Source organism: Corvus hawaiiensis, chromosome 2 (genome assembly GCF_020740725.1).
Source record: "Corvus hawaiiensis isolate bCorHaw1 chromosome 2, bCorHaw1.pri.cur, whole genome shotgun sequence".
In the NCBI taxonomy this organism is placed as follows: domain Eukaryota; kingdom Metazoa; phylum Chordata; class Aves; order Passeriformes; family Corvidae; genus Corvus; species Corvus hawaiiensis.
Window position 1 is genome coordinate 28,668,995 of NC_063214.1, and position 18,731 is coordinate 28,687,725.

Genomic DNA, 18,731 nt, shown 5'->3' on the forward strand with positions numbered 1-18,731 from the left:
CTGCTGCTGCACCCCAGCTCTGAGCAGCATTTTGGCCTTACACATTACTCCAAGCAGGCTGATCTAAGCTCATTTCTGGCTCTCTCTAAACTACCGCACTCAGCAAGCATCCCAGAGCGCCTCACGCCCCTGGCCCCACACTGTGCCCAGCCTGCCAGCAAGCACACCTGTGGCTTGGCTGCCATTCCCTGCAGCCTGCAAGGAGCCCACCTGCCTGATAAGGATGTGCTTCCCAGAAGCACCAGCAATTGGCACATGCAGAAGAGGACCCGGACAGGCAGGCTGCACCCCTCCTAATTGACTGAAGGAAGAGGAACACTTGAACTTGCTCCAAAAGGAAGCACAAGCTCCAGCTTCCCCACATTCATTTACTTGCAGAGCTTGCCCAAACCTGCAAGTAGGCACGAGCTTGCAGACAGGCAGCTGGGAGGAAACAGAGTCAGGCCAGTGCAAGTAAGCTGGAGATATTGACCCTCGTGGCAGTTTGGATGCAGACCTTGGGCTCAGCTTAAACATGTTTTTCTTCCCCTTCTCCTCTACCTAGAACTGGCCTTCCCAGCCATTATCTTCTTCAGCATGACTCATTCCAGCTACAGGTCCATTGTATCCTTCAACACTGTCTATCCAGGCCCTGCAAAACTCGCCAAGGCAAACTCCATCAGGCCCCACATCCCTTCCCATTAAGGCAATTGCTAGGGATCAATAAATATACTATCAAGTATCTCTTTTTGTTTTAAACACACAAAAAAAATCCATGAAATGTTGCAATAATCCAGTTTATTCCAGGGCAAATGCTTAAGGCCAAGACAATGAGCAAGAATCTCTCAAGAACAACCCTGTGCCCCTCAGCTGATGACAGCATTGAGATATAATAGGTATATCTGTGAGATGCACAGAAAGCTCTGGTGACAAAGCACGATATTGCACAGACAAAAACCAAAACAAGCTTCCTAAACCAAATCTGCTTCCTAATGCAAGCAGACAGAGCAGCCATCACTACATGCATCAACGCAGTGAGCTTCAACACTGAGTTATGAGGAAGGAGTGTTTGCAATCTGCATGGTGATGTGATTGCATAACTGAGAACTCCACTTTCCAAGCCTCTCAGAAATGGGGGTTTTGGTTTGAAGTTTCTCTCTGCTCAGTACATTAAATGAAGTCTGCTCAGCAATGAATGCAAACAGTGCCACAGAACAATGACAACTGCAGGTGCAAAGAAAGAAATGCCAAAGGCGTGATAGTGCTTCAACATTTATTTTTCCCAAGACACATAAAAAGAATAAAACAGTTCTAAAACCCACAAAGCTTTAGAATACTTCACAATACAGAAATACTAACTGTGCTTCCTGCTTAGACTAACCAGCAGGGAGGTCTTTTATTCAGGCCTTTATGTCAGTAGGTGCATAAAGCTGTTTCATTTATTTCAGGTACATAACAAGTGACAGGAGAAATGTATGGTAGAATCGTTCCAGTTTGGTTCAAGTCCAGGAAATTCTCCTGAGAGGGATGCTGTGCTGTTGACTGGAAGCCATATTCAACAGATATTGCTCACACCGTGTACAGATGTCTGCAGTCAGCCAGTCAGCCATGGCCCCTGTGTAACAGCACAGCGGCTGTGCTAGGCAACGGGGCTCCAAAACAACGGGTACACTGGAGGGGGAGAGGGAACAACAAAAGCAGGAAAGCTGACCCAGGGTTCTGTTAGAGGGCATGGTGCTCTTCCACCCTTCTCCCAGGCTGCTAAGTGATTTAGCCAAATGCACAGGTTCAAAAGAGCCATCAGCACCACTTAGGAAGGCTAAAAAGCACCAGAACAGCTTCCCTTACTGACACCTTCTCTCTATTGACAGTGTGTCAGCCAAAGGGCTAATGGATATCTGTGTCTGGTCCAAGGTTATGACTGCATCCTCGTGCAGTAGGACATTTTTTGGCCATCCTGCAGTGTGACAGTAATGCAGTCTCTCAGGCCTCTTCTGCAGCATTTGCATTACAACACAGACCAAACTACTGCCTGCCCCATGCAGTCAACTTCAGTAATGAACACTGCTCCTGATTTTCGGCAACTGAAGTACAAGCCTTAGAACCAGAAACTGCTGTGTCTTTATTCTGACTACATTAAAGAATGGCTTCAGAAGACCAAAAAGAAGGTATTGCTTCCCCCAGTAGAAAATTTTACTGCTTTGGAAAGAAGAGAACATAAAGAAGAGATAATGTATGTTTTCAGTCTTATATGCATGTTGTCTGTCTTTTTCACCCAGAATTGTCAAAAGCTCTTTTTGGAATAATTCGTTTTCTGGGGACAAAAGGAAAGGGTCTGTATGTGTGTGGAGGGACCAAGAAACCATGTGTGGCATCACTCTTCAGTCAGTTATACCTGAGCCACAACTGGGACATTTCATGTCTAGGTAGAAAGTGGCTACTTCTGGGTTGTAGTGACAGACCTCCAGCTGTGGGGGATAGAATGTGATGGGGTCTGGAAATCCTCATACTATGAAGGTATTGCAAGGAGCCTTCTATGTCTGCATTAATATAGACACTTCTAAATCCATGTCACAAGCCTGTTAGTTAAAAAGGAAAACGCATTTCAGAGCACCTACACTTCCTCCCTTTTGGTCATCTAAAATCCACAATACTTCCAGAGAACTGTAGCCTAGGTAGAGCAGTGGCTAAAACCAGAACATTCAGCAGACCAGCCCAATACTACATACTGCTGTCTGCATGTTTGTAGCTTTGCATAAGTAACTGGTGACATCTTTCAAAGCAAAAACAGAACAACCCCGTCCCAGCTTACCCAAAATACTGCCAGTGCTCTATTTCATGTAGCAACTCGGAGCTCTTCTGCTCTTGAGTAGCTGGGTCCTCCTCTCTGGAGAGTCTCAAAAATTTTAGGAACTGAAGTGGGAGATGTACACATGTTCTGAAGGGCATTGACATCTAGAATCACAACACAAGTCACCTGAGTTCTCAGGGAAACACATCCTCCTCCTTAGCAAGACAATTTGCATGCCATGCAATTGATTTATTGGTGCACTTAAAAGGTAGACATTAATGCAGTGAACTTTCTGACCCTTGTATAAATAGAGCACAGTGTAATCCCAACCACTTCACACAGGATGAAAGAAAGAAGAACCAGAGTTGTTTTAGCTGAGTATGACAAGAGATATCTGTGTCACCCTGGCTACTTTTACACCTCATACTATTCCCTCTTCTATTTTCTTAGAAACTAGCTAGAGGGTAGATTTGAGGTATCAGTGGGATGAAGGAAAGCTTCTGAGGACTAGGTGAGGAGGAGGGAAAGCAGAAAATGTAAAAATCCCACATGCTGTTGTAAAGACTAGACTTGCCTTAACGCAGCAGTCACAGCAGACAACCCTGAAAGAAAAAAAGTCTCCAGCATCATCATTTGAGTAAAGCTCAGCAGATACCAATATTGCAGCTACAGGTGACATTCCCAAGTAAGTCTGAACTCATGATTGTGGCAGAATCACTTGATGGCAAAGTGAGAAAGCTGAGAAGTCCCCTATTCAGATTGCCAGCCTTCCTATTTCTGGTAGTTTAAATCATCTGAAATGTGTCAACATCCATAGCTTCAAGACTTTATCTGCAAATGCTCATTACACTTCACCCAGCACTACCACCAGACAGTTGCTCAATTTCCAGTGGTTTACTTGCTTCTTATAATCAATTCAGTGCTTCACAACCCCTTCAAATAGATTTAAGTGAGCCTTAATGAGCCTGAAGTTCCTCTCTCACTCTCCCGTGAACAGAAAGCCTCTGACAAGTAAGTGGATACAAGTAGGCTCAAGTCCTTCCCCAGTCACAAGGTCTGGAGTTCTCTTTTTCAGTCCTCAACAGAAGATTCTGGTGTAGACCCTCTCCCAGAACCTGTTCAAGCCCTTGGCTGAAGTTATATCAAACCTTTAGAGCAAAATGCAGAGGTTGATCTCAGAGAAATTAATTTAATACTGGCACAGGAAATTTGGCTATTGCTGACTTAATACTAAGAGTTAAAACTGAGATACTACTTCAGAGACAAGACTTTCCACATCCTCCCCAGCTGTAGACACTTCAGCCTGGCTTGTGCTGAAGGGTTCAGCAACCCGTTCCTATCCAGTAGTACAACCAATGAATACTGAAAATTCTCAGCACTGTTCTTTCACTCTTTTCTCTCTCCTCGTTTTTTTCTTTTATATCAGCTCACCTGCTGCAGAGGTAACAGTTGTAAGGCCACTTAAGAAACATCTGCTTATGGCAGCTGAAACAGATCTGTGGAAAGGAAAGTTATTTGTGAATGCAAATGGGAAATATCTTTGTACCAACAGGATCCACTGCCTGCCAAAGAGCAAGCACATAAACCTTCTAAAGGCTTTATATTCATATACAATAACAGAGGTCCAATAAATGATAGCAAAGATACAGGAATTAAAAGCTAAAAAGGCAAAAAAATTCTTACTTGTAGGCCAGTGTTTTTATAATGCAGAGGTTTGGGGCAGCTGCCAGACAACAGGAGTTTAAAAAAAGGCTCTTGAGCAAACAATAGCTGTATTGTTCAAGAGTGTAACAGTAGCTAGTTAAGAGAGAGAAGAGAGACATTCTTTGAGGTAGACTGCAGCAATCCCAAAGAGATTAAATCAGGGCAAATTTGAATTCAATCCTGAAGCAAAAAATGAGTCATAAGGAAGCTGATGAGTTGCCTGGACCTTCTAAAAAAGAGCACATTCATACACAGCTGGCAGTCAAAGTGATATTATCTTGAGAAGTAGAACTTGAGAAAGCTGAAAAAACAGCAGGGGGTAAGAAAGCCATTTTAGAATAGTCATACAGCAGGCAAGTTAAAGCAGGGTCAGTGAGGTGAGAAGAAAACAAGGATTCAGTCTCAGGAGCGTCAGATAGCTTGTGGAAGTAGCATAGCTCTGCTAGTAGAGCCTTTGACTCTGTCCATATTGCTAAATAAATGAGGGCAAGAAAATGACCCAAAAGCCAAGAAGCACAGGCTTCCTCACATCTGTGTTGCAAAGGGCCTGTACTCAGCACATCTGCTCTGGAGGGGTGGTTGCAACACCCCCTCTCTAAAGGAGACTCAGGGGATAAGCCAGGAGTCAAGAAACATGAACAGCCAACAGTCCTGAGCTACAGCTCCTTCCCTGTGCCCCTCATCTTCTTGGCCTTCATGTCCAATTGCCAAGGTGGTTTGAGTCAGCACAACTCGGGTGTGGGAGCCTGAGTCAAAAGCCTTTGTTTCACTGCTTAGCAGTACCAAATCCCAACTATTTACTTCAGGATTTCAGAGCTGACCAATGGTCATGGCAGTCAGCTCTCCTCACATGGAAATCAGACAAGAAGCACCAAGCAAAAGTTGGGCTACTTTCTAGGCAATTTACACAGTTTAAGATGGATTAGAAGCCATCACTGCATAAATACTAAAAAATTTTTCCAGCCTAGGGCCAAACTCAGATCAGCTGTTATGAATAGGATAAGTTGAGACAGAGGGCACCTCTGCAGTTCATCACTGAGGGCCATGAAACTTGCCAGCTTTTGAAAAGGCAAGGGCAGCACAAAGAAAAGGAGAAGAAACATACCTTTGCTCTTGGAAAGACACCATCACTACCTCCTTGGAAGAGGCCTTGCCCTTCCAGCACCATCATTGCATATCTGGTTCCAATCAGCTCAACAATGGTTGGTGATGGCCACTTGGTAGGAAAGGGACAGTCCTATTGAAAGACAGAAGTTAAACATCAGATCAAGTTGAAGAAAGCAGCTGTTTGGGGAGGTCACCTTAAAACTGGGTCCCAAAGGATCAGGAGCATTTTTCTCCGAAAACCTATTTTGCTTGTGATGGGGACTATCAGGTGACTCTTTGACAATACTAGCAGAAAAACTACTACAGGGAGGTGAGTGGTTGCTGCAGTTTTCAAGCAGATTCCTTTGAGACATTTTACCTTTTGGAACAGGCCACAGAACAGATGCCACCTTGGCCCCTCCTGGATACAAGAGGTGTCAGAGAGCTCAGAGACTTACCAAGGTTGGGCAAGGAGGGATGCAGAAGGAAAGAAAGAGACAAGAGCACAGCACACCTTGTCAGGGCAGAATAGGGTGAGACCATAATTCAGAGGGTTGCACAGAAGCACACAGACCCCAGCATTTCACCCACAATCATCATTCAGAGCCTGATAACTTCAGTTCTACATACATTATACATTTAAAAGTCACCGATGCTGTGCTATCCACATTTTGTTAACTATTCCCCTTTACTGCAGCTTACAAGATCCTTGTGAGCATATCAGAGTCTAGAGAGAATGAAGGGACATGGAGAAAGCAGGACAGTCCCACTTTCAATTACATTCTGCTTGAGGAAGCCTTGATGGACACTTTCAAGTAATGCCATGGTATTTTTCTCTTCTTGTATGAGAAAACTTTATTTCATATCATTCAAAGTGGGAAGCCACCACAAGGACACTACAGCATCCAGTCTTCTCTTAAGCTGTCTCCAAGGAGAGAATAATACACATACTTCAGATACAATATGTCCCAAGACAAAAACCACAGAGCATGCTTACTGCTTGCATGAGGATCAAGGTGCAAGTCATTATCAGAGGTGTCAGACCAGGGTTGCTCGCTGACATGTTGGACTTACAAATTCCTTGCTTTGAAGGCCTCTCTCTAAAGATCTGGACCTTCCTCTGTAAGGAGGCAGCTTCTGTTGGCCAGTGCTCAGGAAACACTTCAGTTTAATGTCTCCTGGTGTGGGTGCACTCATGGGAGGACACATAAAATTTGCAGCGAAACCTGGATGGGAAGAGAGAGTTTTAGGGTGCAGAAAACCAACTGTCAGTTTCTAAGTATTCACCCTGAAAGCTTAACACTCAAGAGCACTACACTGCCTTCTGAAGGTAGCAAGGCTTACACCTCTCCCCCTCCAACCCATCTGCTCAGATCACAAAAAAAGCAGAGGTTACAGTAATTATGCTTGTCAGTAGGCACTGATGAGGCGTCATTAGCACCATTTAGCTTCATAAAATGAAGTGCTGCACTTTCTACTTGAATATTCAAAACACTCATTTAGCTTTTACTGCAAATTCCAGTCAGGCCTTTGGGGACATGGAATCATTGTTTTGAAGCTGCAGGAGCTACACAAGCTTCAGTCAACTGCTGAGAAATTATTTTCTAAGGGCACCTCCCCAGACTTTATTTAGTGTTGGATCTTCTCCTGCAAAATATCTTCAGGTGATCAGAGAAGTGGACATTGAGCCCAGCCCAAGGCTTTGGGAGCCCATCAGACCACTGGCTGTACTTTGTGACCTGGTTTAGAGGTGCAGCCAGAAGTGCACTGACCTGTGCTGAAACAGGATACTCCTGGTGGCCTGGTGGAGGGAAGGCAGGCACTGGCAGGCAGCTTGGGAGTGGTTTCCTGTAGACCAGAGGACAGGATGTTCATGATCTGCATATAAGAGACACCAAGGCCACTTCATTAGAACTACTGATGCCTAACAAAATCCAGGATGCCCACAACGGATCAGAAATGTTCAAGGCTCAGCCAAAAGTGGAGCAGAGAGAAAAATCAATGGAGTACATTTAGGAACTTTCTACTTCCTCTTGGAATATCAAGTTAATTTCCCTTGCACTCCACAACTAGGAAGTTCCAGCCAAGTTAGTGAAGTTTCAAATTCACCTGTTGCCTCTCTTGCCCAAGTCCAATAGTGGATACTAGTACCAGAGTTCTATCTGTTCAGGAACCAACTTTGCAACAGCCTCCCTATGCAATCCATGGAATACACTGGAACCATTTTCTTGGCTCCTGTTCACATGTAGCAACACTGGAGAACAGTTCAAGAGACTGTGACTAACCCAACCCATTAACTCAACTCAAGCCCCATGCTTTATCGCAACAGCATTGTTTCTACCTTGTCTAGACAAGCAGAAAACAAATTTGATTATATTATATATATTGAATATATTATATTATATATGAAAGTCCTTCTAGTTCAGCAGTAATACATCAACCACAAGGCTCTCAAATGCTGAATATTCCTACAAGTAGCACAGACTGGGGCAAATATAGCTAAGATTTTCTGCTTTTATTAATTCATATCTGTTTTCCTCAGTTAGGCAACTGCATTTCAAGCAGAAATATTTACAGAAAACAGATTCCTGTTTATATGCCAGAGCATCTGTGCTAGACATGATGTGTTAGGGCTTAAGTTCTGTTCCACAGAATTTCGGAATATGCTCAGACTGAATCCCAGAACCAAGCAGTCAAGCTTTTCATGACAGAGCCAAGAGTTAAAGAACCCAAAGACTGTGTATCATGGTTTACTGAAGAATGGTGCTCCCAAAATAACTACACAGACAGATGAGTGGGAATTCACCCATCAAGTTGCTTCCTGAAAATAAATCATTACATTTTCCTTCCATGAGCTCACATACCACATGAAATCAAAATACCTCAATACATCTAGCATCAAATGCCTCACTGTGAGGTAAGAGTGGGAATATTCTGGCCCATATTGGTCAGACTCCCATGCTATTAAAACTTCTGCAGGATCTAGTTTTCAGAGACCAGAGCAGACCTCAGTTCTGTAGAATCATAGAATATCGTGAGTTGGGACCCACAAGGATCACCAAAGTTCAACTCCTGCCCCTGCACAAGACCACCCCAAGAGTCACACCATGTGCCTGAGAGCATTGTTCAAATGCCTCTCGAGCTCTGTCAGGCTTGGTGCTGTGACCACTTCTCTGGGAAGCCTGTTCCTGCAGGTGAAAAACCTTTTCCTCATAACTAACCTAATCCTCCCCTGACTCAGCTTCAGGCCATTCCCTTGCATGCTGTCACTGGTCAGAGAGAGAGATCAGTACCTATATGCTTCAGTCATGCCACAAACAGAGGTGTCTGAATATAACATGAGCTTCTGTAGAGGAAAGGACTTCAGTGAACCCAGCAGTACCACATTTTTTCACTTTTGAGACAAGATTTCCTATATTAGGATTTGTTCCTGACCTTCCAGGTTATGTATGTGCTTGCAGCTCAATTCCTGAAGTACCCATGCTTCTCCATAGTCCTTTCACCTAAAGCCTTACCTGAGCTCCTGGTCCCAGCTGCTGTGTTGTAGTGTTGGCAATTTTAAACTCAGTACTGGCATCTTGGAGATGGAAGAAACTGTCACTTGGAGAGTTCAAGGCAGTATTTGATGCCACAAGCATTTCTGCAGGGGAGAGGGAGAACAAAAAACCCCATACTCACAGACTAAATGACACACTGAGCTGGGACAAGAAAATGACAAATTTGATACCCACCCATTGGAATTTGAGATTTCACCAGACTTTGTCCTGATAGTTACATAATATTTTAGTCTTAGGTGATGGTCAAAATCCTAAGTAATCTCACTTAGTGGACAGACAAATTTGAACATCCATTTAAAAAAAGCACAAGTTGAAATATCTTTTGAGTCTTAATAAGACACAAACAGATTTTTTAGAAATAACTCTTCTTATGCCATACCATCTCTATCACACCAAATTTGTATATTCCTCCCTGCCCCTTACATTACAAATGTTATTGAAAAGATAAGGGCTTTCATTTCCAAGGCCATCTGTTATTTTTAGCCAATGCTGACGTCACTTTCTTGCTTGCTAAGTCACTCTATGGCAGTGCTTTCAGTATAGTACCTTTGGAGCTGCTCCCCTTTTCCTGTGCTGCTGCTGCTGACCGAAGCTTCGGTGGTTGTTTTATTTCTGCCATGAGCTGTTTGTGCCAGCTGGGCTCCTGGGGCACACACTGTTTCAGCTTCACCTTCAACATCTACAGGCAAAGCATAGGACCACAAAGAGCCATTGGACAGAGAAAGGAGACCAGTGGTGACAGAACAACTGCATCAGCAATGGCTCTGTTTTGCAAGTGCTTGTCACCCAAGAGGGCACTGGGCCCTGCACATGAGACACCCTTCAGCACTATGCATAGTAGAGCACTATAGCGACTCAAATTTGAAATTGAGAGCTCCAGGAGTTCTTTGAAGACCACAAAATGTTCCAAATTAAAGTAGCAGTGGAAGAAGTAGGAAGATTGATCATCTTTCTTCTATGAAGATGTCAATTCCCATTTTCCTAGTGCCATGTTTGGCAGGAGGGTCTATTCAAAAGTTAAGCATGGTTAATATAACCCCCTCCCAAATACAAATCAGTAGCTAAGGTATTAGCTTTATATTCCTTCAAAACATCCTGTCAGCTCCAGAATTAACTTGTTTTGCTATCATCAGATTCAGCACCAGGTCACCTACCGGCTTTAGATGAGGCTTGGGAGCAGCTACATCAACTTTGGGGGCCCTGTGTTTTTGCTTGATGGTCACCTGAAAGAGCAGAAGTGATGCTTAAGAAATAGTTCTTTCTCTACTCCTTGTACACCCTGCCATTCAGCAGCACAGCAAATGATGCAAGTAAGGATTTGGGAACAAGGGAGGTAGGGAAGGCATTAAAAAACAAAACAAAAAACCCCAAAACAAACAAAACCCCCCCACCTCAAAACGAAAAAAACCCCCAAACAAACACAAAACCCCCACAAAACAAACAAACAAAAAAAACCCTAAACAAAACAAAGAGTCAGCAAGTGTAGAATAATGGAGTTTCCTTACATGGGTTTTTGGTAGGGTAAGATTTGCCGATGGCAAACCAGAGGCAATCGGAAGTACTGCACAGCCCTTAGAGGCTTGCACAAGGAGCATAAAGCCTTCTAGCCCCAGCAGCTCATGAACTGCTCTGAGAAGCTGCTGGAAAACCCTCATGCTCACACACTAATGCCAGGAGTGATCCTGACAACCACCATGGTCACACCATATTCACCAGTAAAAGCTCGGCTCCAGGGAGGAGAGCAATGGAACGGGTTAACAAGACTAACAAGAACAGTAGCAGCAGGCAGCTGTATGCATAAGCCAGAGTCCCAGTGACTAGCTTACAGCCCTACATAAACTAGGAACAATAGCAAGATAGAATTGCAGGGCAGATATTCATGTGAAGCATCAAGTCCTGTGCTTGCATAGGGGAGAACTGACAAAAAAGTCAATTGCACATGCATGTCTTTAGCTGCCTTGTTCACTTATTCCTATTTTGAGGCCATGCCATTTACTTTCACTTGTGTGTACAACTTCAGAACACGTGGGAGTGCAGGTAGAACAACACTACAGCTTCCCACACTAGCTGTGCTTTCATTCATTTGCAAATTAGACCACTCTTTGCTAGACAAGCTTTAAAATAGCTTTGCAGATGGGGAAATCCTAGTTTAAGAGTCTTCACAAAGACCTGAGCAGTAGCACTCTGCTTTCTTTCAGTATTTCTGACTACTACTCTTCAAACATGTTTGTGCTTCTCGTGGACCAAAGAAAAAAGTTACCAAAAAGGAAAAAAAGGAAAGGGAAAAAAAAAAAACAAAACAACACAAAAACAAACCCCAAGACCCAGATCATCCTGCCACCTTGAGTTACAGTTCTGTACTGCACAGTGAATTGATACACAGTACATTGCAAGGAATACAAGTTAGTTATGATGCACTGTCTCCTTTCCAATACTATTAATTTACATATCCATCAATAGATAATCTCCAAACACATGACATAGCCTTACCTGGAGGCAGAGTCAAGCCAAGCAAGAGCTGGGATTTTATAGAGGTGCATGGTTTAGCTGAAGCTTTTAAACCTGCTACACTCTAGCAGCACCAACACAGAGGAGAAAAAAGCTGATGCCTAGTGCAGTATGCAAAGTTTTCACTTTTTGTAATACCGCTTTTTATTACAAGAAGAGTTGTGTCTCATCTGCTGCCAAGACGTCTGTTTGCAAAGCACGCCAATGCCACAAGGCCTTGTGCCAATGTTTTAGATCTGCTCATCATTCCCAGCTCAAGCTGCAGCAAGCAAAGAGCATCCCAAGCCTTTAGAGACACCCCAGACATTTTTGTATCTGGTCATCTTCACCAACCAAGCGGTGAAGCTGGAAGTCCCTACCCCTCCCCGAGAGAGGCTCAACATCTTTTACCCTGACTAAACTCCTGCAGTAGTTGAGTGCACTGCCCAGAGGCCTCTGCCTGAGGCTGAGCAGAGAACTGTCTCAAAAGGGCTTTTGCACCTGCATACACACCACAGTATCTGGGAAGACGTGGCAACAAGTAAAAGATGCCAGGCACAGCTCAGCTCAAGGAGCCTGGAAGGACACAAGTGTCCAAGGTGGAAAGCACAAGCAAGCAAGAGTCTATTCCATGGAACTGTTGTGTACCTTTGAGAAAGACAAGCCTTTGGAGAAGAGGTCTCAACACATACTGCTCAGAAATTAAGTAGAGCAGATTTTCCAAAGTTGTCTGCTGACTCCAGTCACTCACCTTCCGCAGGGTGTACCTCTTGTGCTGAATGTCATCCAAAAGTAGCTCGTAGGGAGAGCGAATGCGTTCTTTTGGAGACACACAACGCTGCGGTCGCTCAGCGGCCTTGCGCAGCCTCACGCCAGTCTGCAGCTCACAGATGACACCAGGCCACAGGGATGCCTTGGAGAAACCAGCAAGGGCCAAGTCAGTAGCTGGCTAGAACTTTCAGAGCAGCATCCCCTCCCTCCATGTAACAGGGCACACTTAACAGCTGAAGTCATTCAGAAACACAGAATTGTGTCCCTAACATGCCCTTCTCCTCACTTCCAGATCAGGGAGCAGTACCAAAGAAGTTAATTTACAACAAGGAAACTGGTAGCTGGCTTACCAAGCTCATTCCCAAATTTTGTCATTAACATTATGGATGTACTTCAGCAAAATACAGCTTTTGCTGCCAGGTAAATTAATAGACATTTTCTTTCTGCAAGTGCTCCAGGTGCAAGGGTGTTTTCATCTTACTGGATCCTGAGAAACACTGGGAATGAAACCCCAAATCTTAACATTAAAATCCCCTAAATTTTCAGAAACCAAGGGTTGAAGTACCCAGAAACAAAAGAAGACGACAAGTGGGAAGGGATCTCATACTTAAAGGCAGCATGGGTTAGTAATCTCAGCCTGGAGACACAAGCTAAAAACCCTGACATCTGCTCATCCTGTTTCTGTACTAGTATCTGAGGATGTTCAGGCATGCAGTATAACCCAACAAAAGTTAAAGGCAGGAAAAAAAATAATCAACTCAATAGCATGTTTAGACAACATTGTAACAGAAGTGCTAAATCAACAGCTTATCTGGACCCCGGTGGCAAATTGAGTAAGAACAAGTCATGGTATTAGAAACAGTGATAGGGAAGCAAAACATTTTAGAAAACTGCCTCAGAACAAAGTATCTGACTTAGGCTTCTCTCTCTTTTCTACTTACAGCATGAAGCACCTTCTCTCAACTCACTCCTTCAGATACGAAGAAGAGTCTTAGGCAATCTCTGCCTGATGGCTGCCTTCAAGGAGACATATTTTTGTTGGACTGTTTTAGCCTGGCTTTGGTACAGTCATACCTCAACTCCAGAGAGCTAGAACTCTCAAAGAATGATCAAACACTAGACATATCTTCTAGGCTATATTTAATACTGTGTGGGAGAACACACAAAAGTCTCTGGGCAAAGTCATCAGTACTTGAGACTTTTGGAATAGCTTATTCCAAGGCATTTGCACTTTATAGAGTTGTATTTCACATGGCGACTGAACTTGACTGAGAGACATGACCTGAAGAGAGACTTCTGTACTGTAATATTGCCACATTAGTTTGGGGACAAGAATTGCCTCCAGCTGGTCATTTCAGAGCAACTTGCACACCCAAAACATTTTTCAGATGTTGGTGACATCATTAGCACTCATGCTTTTATTTCCCTACTCACTAGATCACTGCAATTATTCTATTTGTGCCATCCCATGTATTGTCAAAAGCCACCTAAACTTTCCACAACCTATGCAGTACAAGACAAAGGACTACAACACTCTAAACCCATTGCCTTGAGTTCAACAGTGAGTGGTAAAACAGCTGAGTTTCTAACAGGTCTCACTGCTTAGATTTCAAGGTGAATACCAACAAGGGACATGTAGAAATAAGCTCTGCTGAAACTGTACAACCCTGCATGCTGTCAGGCTGTAGTCTGCATTTCAGAAGACCTGTTTTACATCAGTCAACATGAAAAAGTGTGGTCCATAGAGCACATTACCTGCTTAGCACCACTCAAGGCATCAGCTCTAATCTGTGGGATCACAGAGAAGATGGCATCCTGGTTATTTTAAACTCAAGAGTCTGTCAGAGCAATGCAATCAACTGGTGCTTAAGGACTTGGAAACTAGAGGCAGAGGATTTGCAACAGACATCCAGCTTTTGGAATTCATGTCTCCTGAAGGAGCAGAGGCCAAATACACTGGCCTTCGGGCCACACGGCAAAGTCCATGTATTTATTCATGTATCCCCTGCAGAAAAGAGCTACAGCAGTTGATGAGTTTGTGGTTTGAGATAGCTTGCCAGTTTATTTTAATAGATCACAAAATTGAGAATATGCCCAAACACACATTTCACAAACATTTTCATACAAATAGTTTGAGCACGCTTCAAAGCAAGTGCTATTTAGACAAAGGGAGCAAGTCCACAAGTCTCTTGGGGCTTGCTGTTTGTCTCCACAGACTCCAGACTACAGAGCATTTGTTTATGCTGGGCAGAGCTCCAGCCTGTTTCTGATTGAGCCCTGACTGTGTAGAGCCTTGAAAAGAGCACAGCAAGTTGCTTTCCCTGCCCCAACCACACAGTCCAACGTCTATGGAAGGACAAAAGGCAAAGGCAAGAAAGGCAGTGCACAGAAGGCTGGAGAGACATCTCCTCACCCTCCTTCACCCCTTTGTTTGAGCTGCTGGAGCTGCACAACCACAAAGATGGACAGTGCTACTGGCCTTCAGTCCCTGCCAGTCCTGACCAACAGAGATCCCACATAATAAGAGTGAGCTAGTCCACCCCAGGACTACCAACAACAGAACAGGTTTCTGGGAGTTTTCAATCCAGCTATGAGAAAGGAACAGATTGCTTTTGGCAGATGTCAGTTCCTGCCAAGAGCTGGAATTTGGGGCTCATTTGCGGGTAGAAAGAGCCTGAGTAACTACTTACGGGCACTTACTCCAAAGACTGCCTCCAACTTCATTTTCAGAAGTGGTTTAAGTTGGACCACAAAGACAATCTTTGGGTAGAATAGAAGTCCACGTGAGGCTGACATATGAAATAGTTTAACTTCAAGTTCACTCCCCAGCTTGTTTTGCAAACAAGTCTTTAACTACTCAGGCTCCTGAACAACCTAAGCAGTTTAATTTGTGTTCAAGCTCTATTTTTCATAGAAGAATCAATGGAAAGCCTCAGAGAGCCAATACTGACCAAAAAACCCAGTCCCCCATAATGAAGAAAATAAATCCCTTACACCATGGGTTTTCTTCTTTTGAATGGGGTTTTCCACCCAATCTTCCACATCCATTTTTCTCAGTCTCTGAGAAGCAAGCACATGAGGTCATTACTTTACACTCTTCAGTGATCTCCTGTCTATCCAGCATAAATTACTAATGTTTATCTGAAAAGCCTAGAAGCTCTAAACACCTAAACTTTCAAATGCTACAATAAATAAAAGTGGTGCAGAGCCAGCAGCTATTCACATAGTGAAAACAGACCTTCATCCAGGTGCTCCACTTCTAGTGCAACAAGAAGGTTACTTTAGAACTTGGTGAGTGTGTGAAGGTAGAGGGAATAGCAGCTAATGGGTAATGTACCTCTTTGGAGGTCTGGATGATGGTTACAAGCTTCTGAAGTTCCATATATTCAGTAAACAGACTCCTACAAGTCATTTCATAGTGGCTGGTAGCCTCAGAAGGCCTGGACAAGTGCTCCTCGCAGACCTGAAAGAAGTGCAGCTATTTTAAAAAGATCTTGAAATTTAAAAAATCATGGTAGGATGGAATAAAGCAAGATTCAGTTTCCTCAATCCATGGTTAAAAATCATCTTCTTCACTGCCCCTTTATATTTTTTTCTATTGCAGATACAGAGGAACAAAGAAGGAAGATGTCCAATCTTTTACGTACAATAATGGAAGCAGCTGTGTAATTTGTATACGTTGTTTTCCATAAGGTGTGCTTTGAAACAAGCACCTGAAAGGGGAAGCCTCCAGTTCAAAGAACAACAACCCACAGCAGGTGGAGTCACTTGCCCTGTTCGTTTTCCCTGCCCTGATCAGACAGAGGGATGGGAAGTTTCTCATATCTTTAAATTATGGCTGAGGGGAAAATATTTGTTTGAATTGAGACATTCAAATCCCAGCCTTTGCAGAAGCTGAATTCTATGCAAAGTAAGTTTTTTCAATATCCATAGTGTTCTAGGTATTGAATTTGGAGACTGTGTACAGGATTTTGTAGACACAGCTGTGGGAAAGCCATGCTCAGTCTTCCTTCTTAATTCTTTTCCATGGGCACTTACAAACACCTAAAATGGTTTTGCTTTTTCCCTCTGATGGGAAAGCCAATGCTCCCTCTGTGTCCTCCAACAGCCCACCCAGCTTTTTCCCAGAAGCGGTCTTGCCTCTTGGTTAACGGCACTGTTCCATCAACTCCTCTAAACCTGCTATATTTACTAAGTGGGAAGAAGGAAACCTTGATAACATCCTGCAGGGTGACTGGTGGTTTCATTGCCTTGTCATCCAGTTTCAACATGAGGCACAGCAGTTTCTCCAAAGGATCACTCAGTTCTCGCTCCACTTGGCTGTCGATTCCCCAGTCCAGGGCTTCATAGATCACCATTCCCAAGTGCTCCAACAGCTGCAGACAGAGACCAAGGAAGCAGTGCAGCACAAAGCATTGTGGAGAACATCACAGCTTTCACTTTCGACCATTCCAGTACCCTCCTCTGCTCCCAAGGACTGAGCACATCTCTCAGGATGAGATATACCCTCCATTTAAGCTGGTTTAAAGTTTTTAAATGGCCTTAATTGGCAGCCCTAAGATATCTGTTATTAAGACAGAAAGACTCTGTTCTATTCCACAGTAGGCAGCATCTGTCCACATTGTTTCCCAGTCCCATTGTCTTACTTAAATTCAGTCCAAGAATTTTGTTTCCTTTTCCTGGTTGCAGGGAAGTCACTCTCACAGGGCACAGCAAATTTAAGCACCTTGATAGTTTCCAAAGACATCTGCATCTCCTGAGCTGGCCTTCTACTACAACAGGATTATATCTGCAAACACAGTGAAGGTAAAGACACAGGCTTACCTTGTCCTCTGACTGCTGAATGCTGCTAGCATCTGAAAGGGAAAAATGAGGGTCAGGGGAGAAAGACATCTGTACAGGCATTGATAAACAGTTTTTAGAACCCTTTTCAAGGGAGGGGAACAGGAAGCATTTTTTTTAATAAGGTAACTAACTCCTCTGACTACAGTCAGTCCCACCTGGGGAAAGTAGGCCTGTATTTGGGGGAGTCCTGGAAAGCAACATAGGAGACTCATGCTACTGTGAGCATTAGCCCAAAGTAACAGCTACTGCATTTTGTTGTTTGCTAATTGATATCCAACCACAGGGAAGGCACAGGATCTTTGTCTATTCTTTACTACCCACTCTAGTCCCTGAAGAGTTAGCCTAGCACTGACCTCTGCTGCAGCCCAACCAAGCCCTTCCTAACACAGACTGGTTGCCACTTGCTGGCTACACATAGTGACCAAAAAAAGGGAAAGTACCAATCATAAATCTGCTGTGAGAGTTACCATAACAAAGGAACCATATGCTGGAAGATTGAACAGAGCAGTACATATAACAAAGCCTCAGACTATTTATTTCAAATAACATGAGTGGTAGAAGGCTTTCATCACAGCTATTCCCTAAAACCAAATGATTCAACAGAGCACTACGAGAGAAATCAGTAGGTCATACATCTGTATTACCACTCATCTAAAGTCCTCTGAAATGAAGTACAGGCAGGAGAATAGCTCCATGACAACGTACAGAGAAAAGAGAGGGGAAAAGACAAAAAAAAAAGCAGGGGAAAAGAAATTTCCCCTACTTTGTCCGCACACTTCAGTCTGTTAGGGGAACAGCCCTCAGCATCCGCAGCTACCAATGCTCTTACCAGATTTGTGGTAGACCTTGAAGGAAGCAGTACCATCAGCATGGATAAAGATGCTCCCAGAACCTTTTATAAATACAGAATGGAGTGATGGGAACAGCCCCTGAGCCAACTGCTCTATTTTTCTGCAACACTGAAAGCAGATAGCCCAGGCTTGCTCCTCACTTATAGGATGTTCAAAACACTTCAGAAGCTCAGCTAGAGAGACCTTTGTGATCCTCTGCTCACACTCTGGAGGCTCCATTTTTCTTTTCACCTCTAATCACCACTCTATGCCTAGGGAGCTTAACACTCCCTTTTCTAGGATAGGCAAGTGCTCACAGCAGCCTTTTATCAGTTCTACCTCTTGGTTTGCTCTTATCGCTCTTCCCCACAGGTGCAACCATTAATGGCAATTTTTGCTCTGTCCTTTTAAAGGGACATGACTTTATCTGTATCTGTATGAGATTTCTTAAAAGAACAGAGTAAGTGTACAACAAAATGGAATCAAGAGAAGAGTGTACAAAAATTGTGCTCAATTTAACTCCCTTGTTCCTAAAAAATATATCAATTGGAATCCCAATGTTTGCAAGTAGGAAGAGTACATTCAACTTCAGGCAGGGAGGGAAAGAGGCAGGAAATGTCTTGTATTTGAGGAGAACTCAGAACACCACAAGAATCTTTTTGATAGGAAACTATTCCACCA

At 43.6% G+C, this 18,731-nt stretch overlaps 1 protein-coding gene across 1 annotated transcript; it reads right to left on the minus strand.

The window, feature by feature from the left end:
• Nucleotides 1–758: 758 nt before the first annotated feature.
• On the minus strand, nt 759–18,462 carry LOC125321591 (protein spire homolog 1-like). Its single transcript, XM_048294668.1, has 15 exons — nt 18,050–18,462; nt 17,200–17,231; nt 16,587–16,751; nt 15,713–15,838; nt 15,370–15,435; nt 12,356–12,517; nt 10,272–10,340; nt 9,664–9,796; nt 9,076–9,200; nt 7,333–7,408; nt 6,635–6,786; nt 5,580–5,711; nt 4,202–4,266; nt 2,792–3,372; nt 759–1,650 (listed from the first exon to the last, which is right to left on the minus strand). Exons 1-14 carry the CDS (start codon nt 18,288–18,290, stop codon nt 3,249–3,251), a joined length of 1,668 nt encoding a protein of 555 aa, XP_048150625.1. The 5' UTR covers nt 18,291–18,462; the 3' UTR covers nt 759–1,650; nt 2,792–3,248.
• Nucleotides 18,463–18,731: the final 269 nt, after the last annotated feature.

What these genes read in the sequence shown, in the direction of transcription:
- LOC125321591 (XM_048294668.1), bottom strand. Translation starts at nt 18,290, where the DNA reads ATGGAGCCTCCAGAGTGTGAGCAGAGGATCACAAAGGTCTCTCTAGCT. An exon ending in AGAGGTACACCCTGCGGAAG is followed by an intron (nt 10,341 to 12,355) that starts GTGAGTGACTGG and finishes CTGCTCTTTCAG; the next exon opens with GTGACCATCAAGCAAAAACA. An exon ending in AGTATCCTGTTTCAGCACAG is followed by an intron (nt 6,787 to 7,332) that starts GTCAGTGCACTT and finishes CTTCCCATCCAG; the next exon opens with GTTTCGCTGCAAATTTTATG.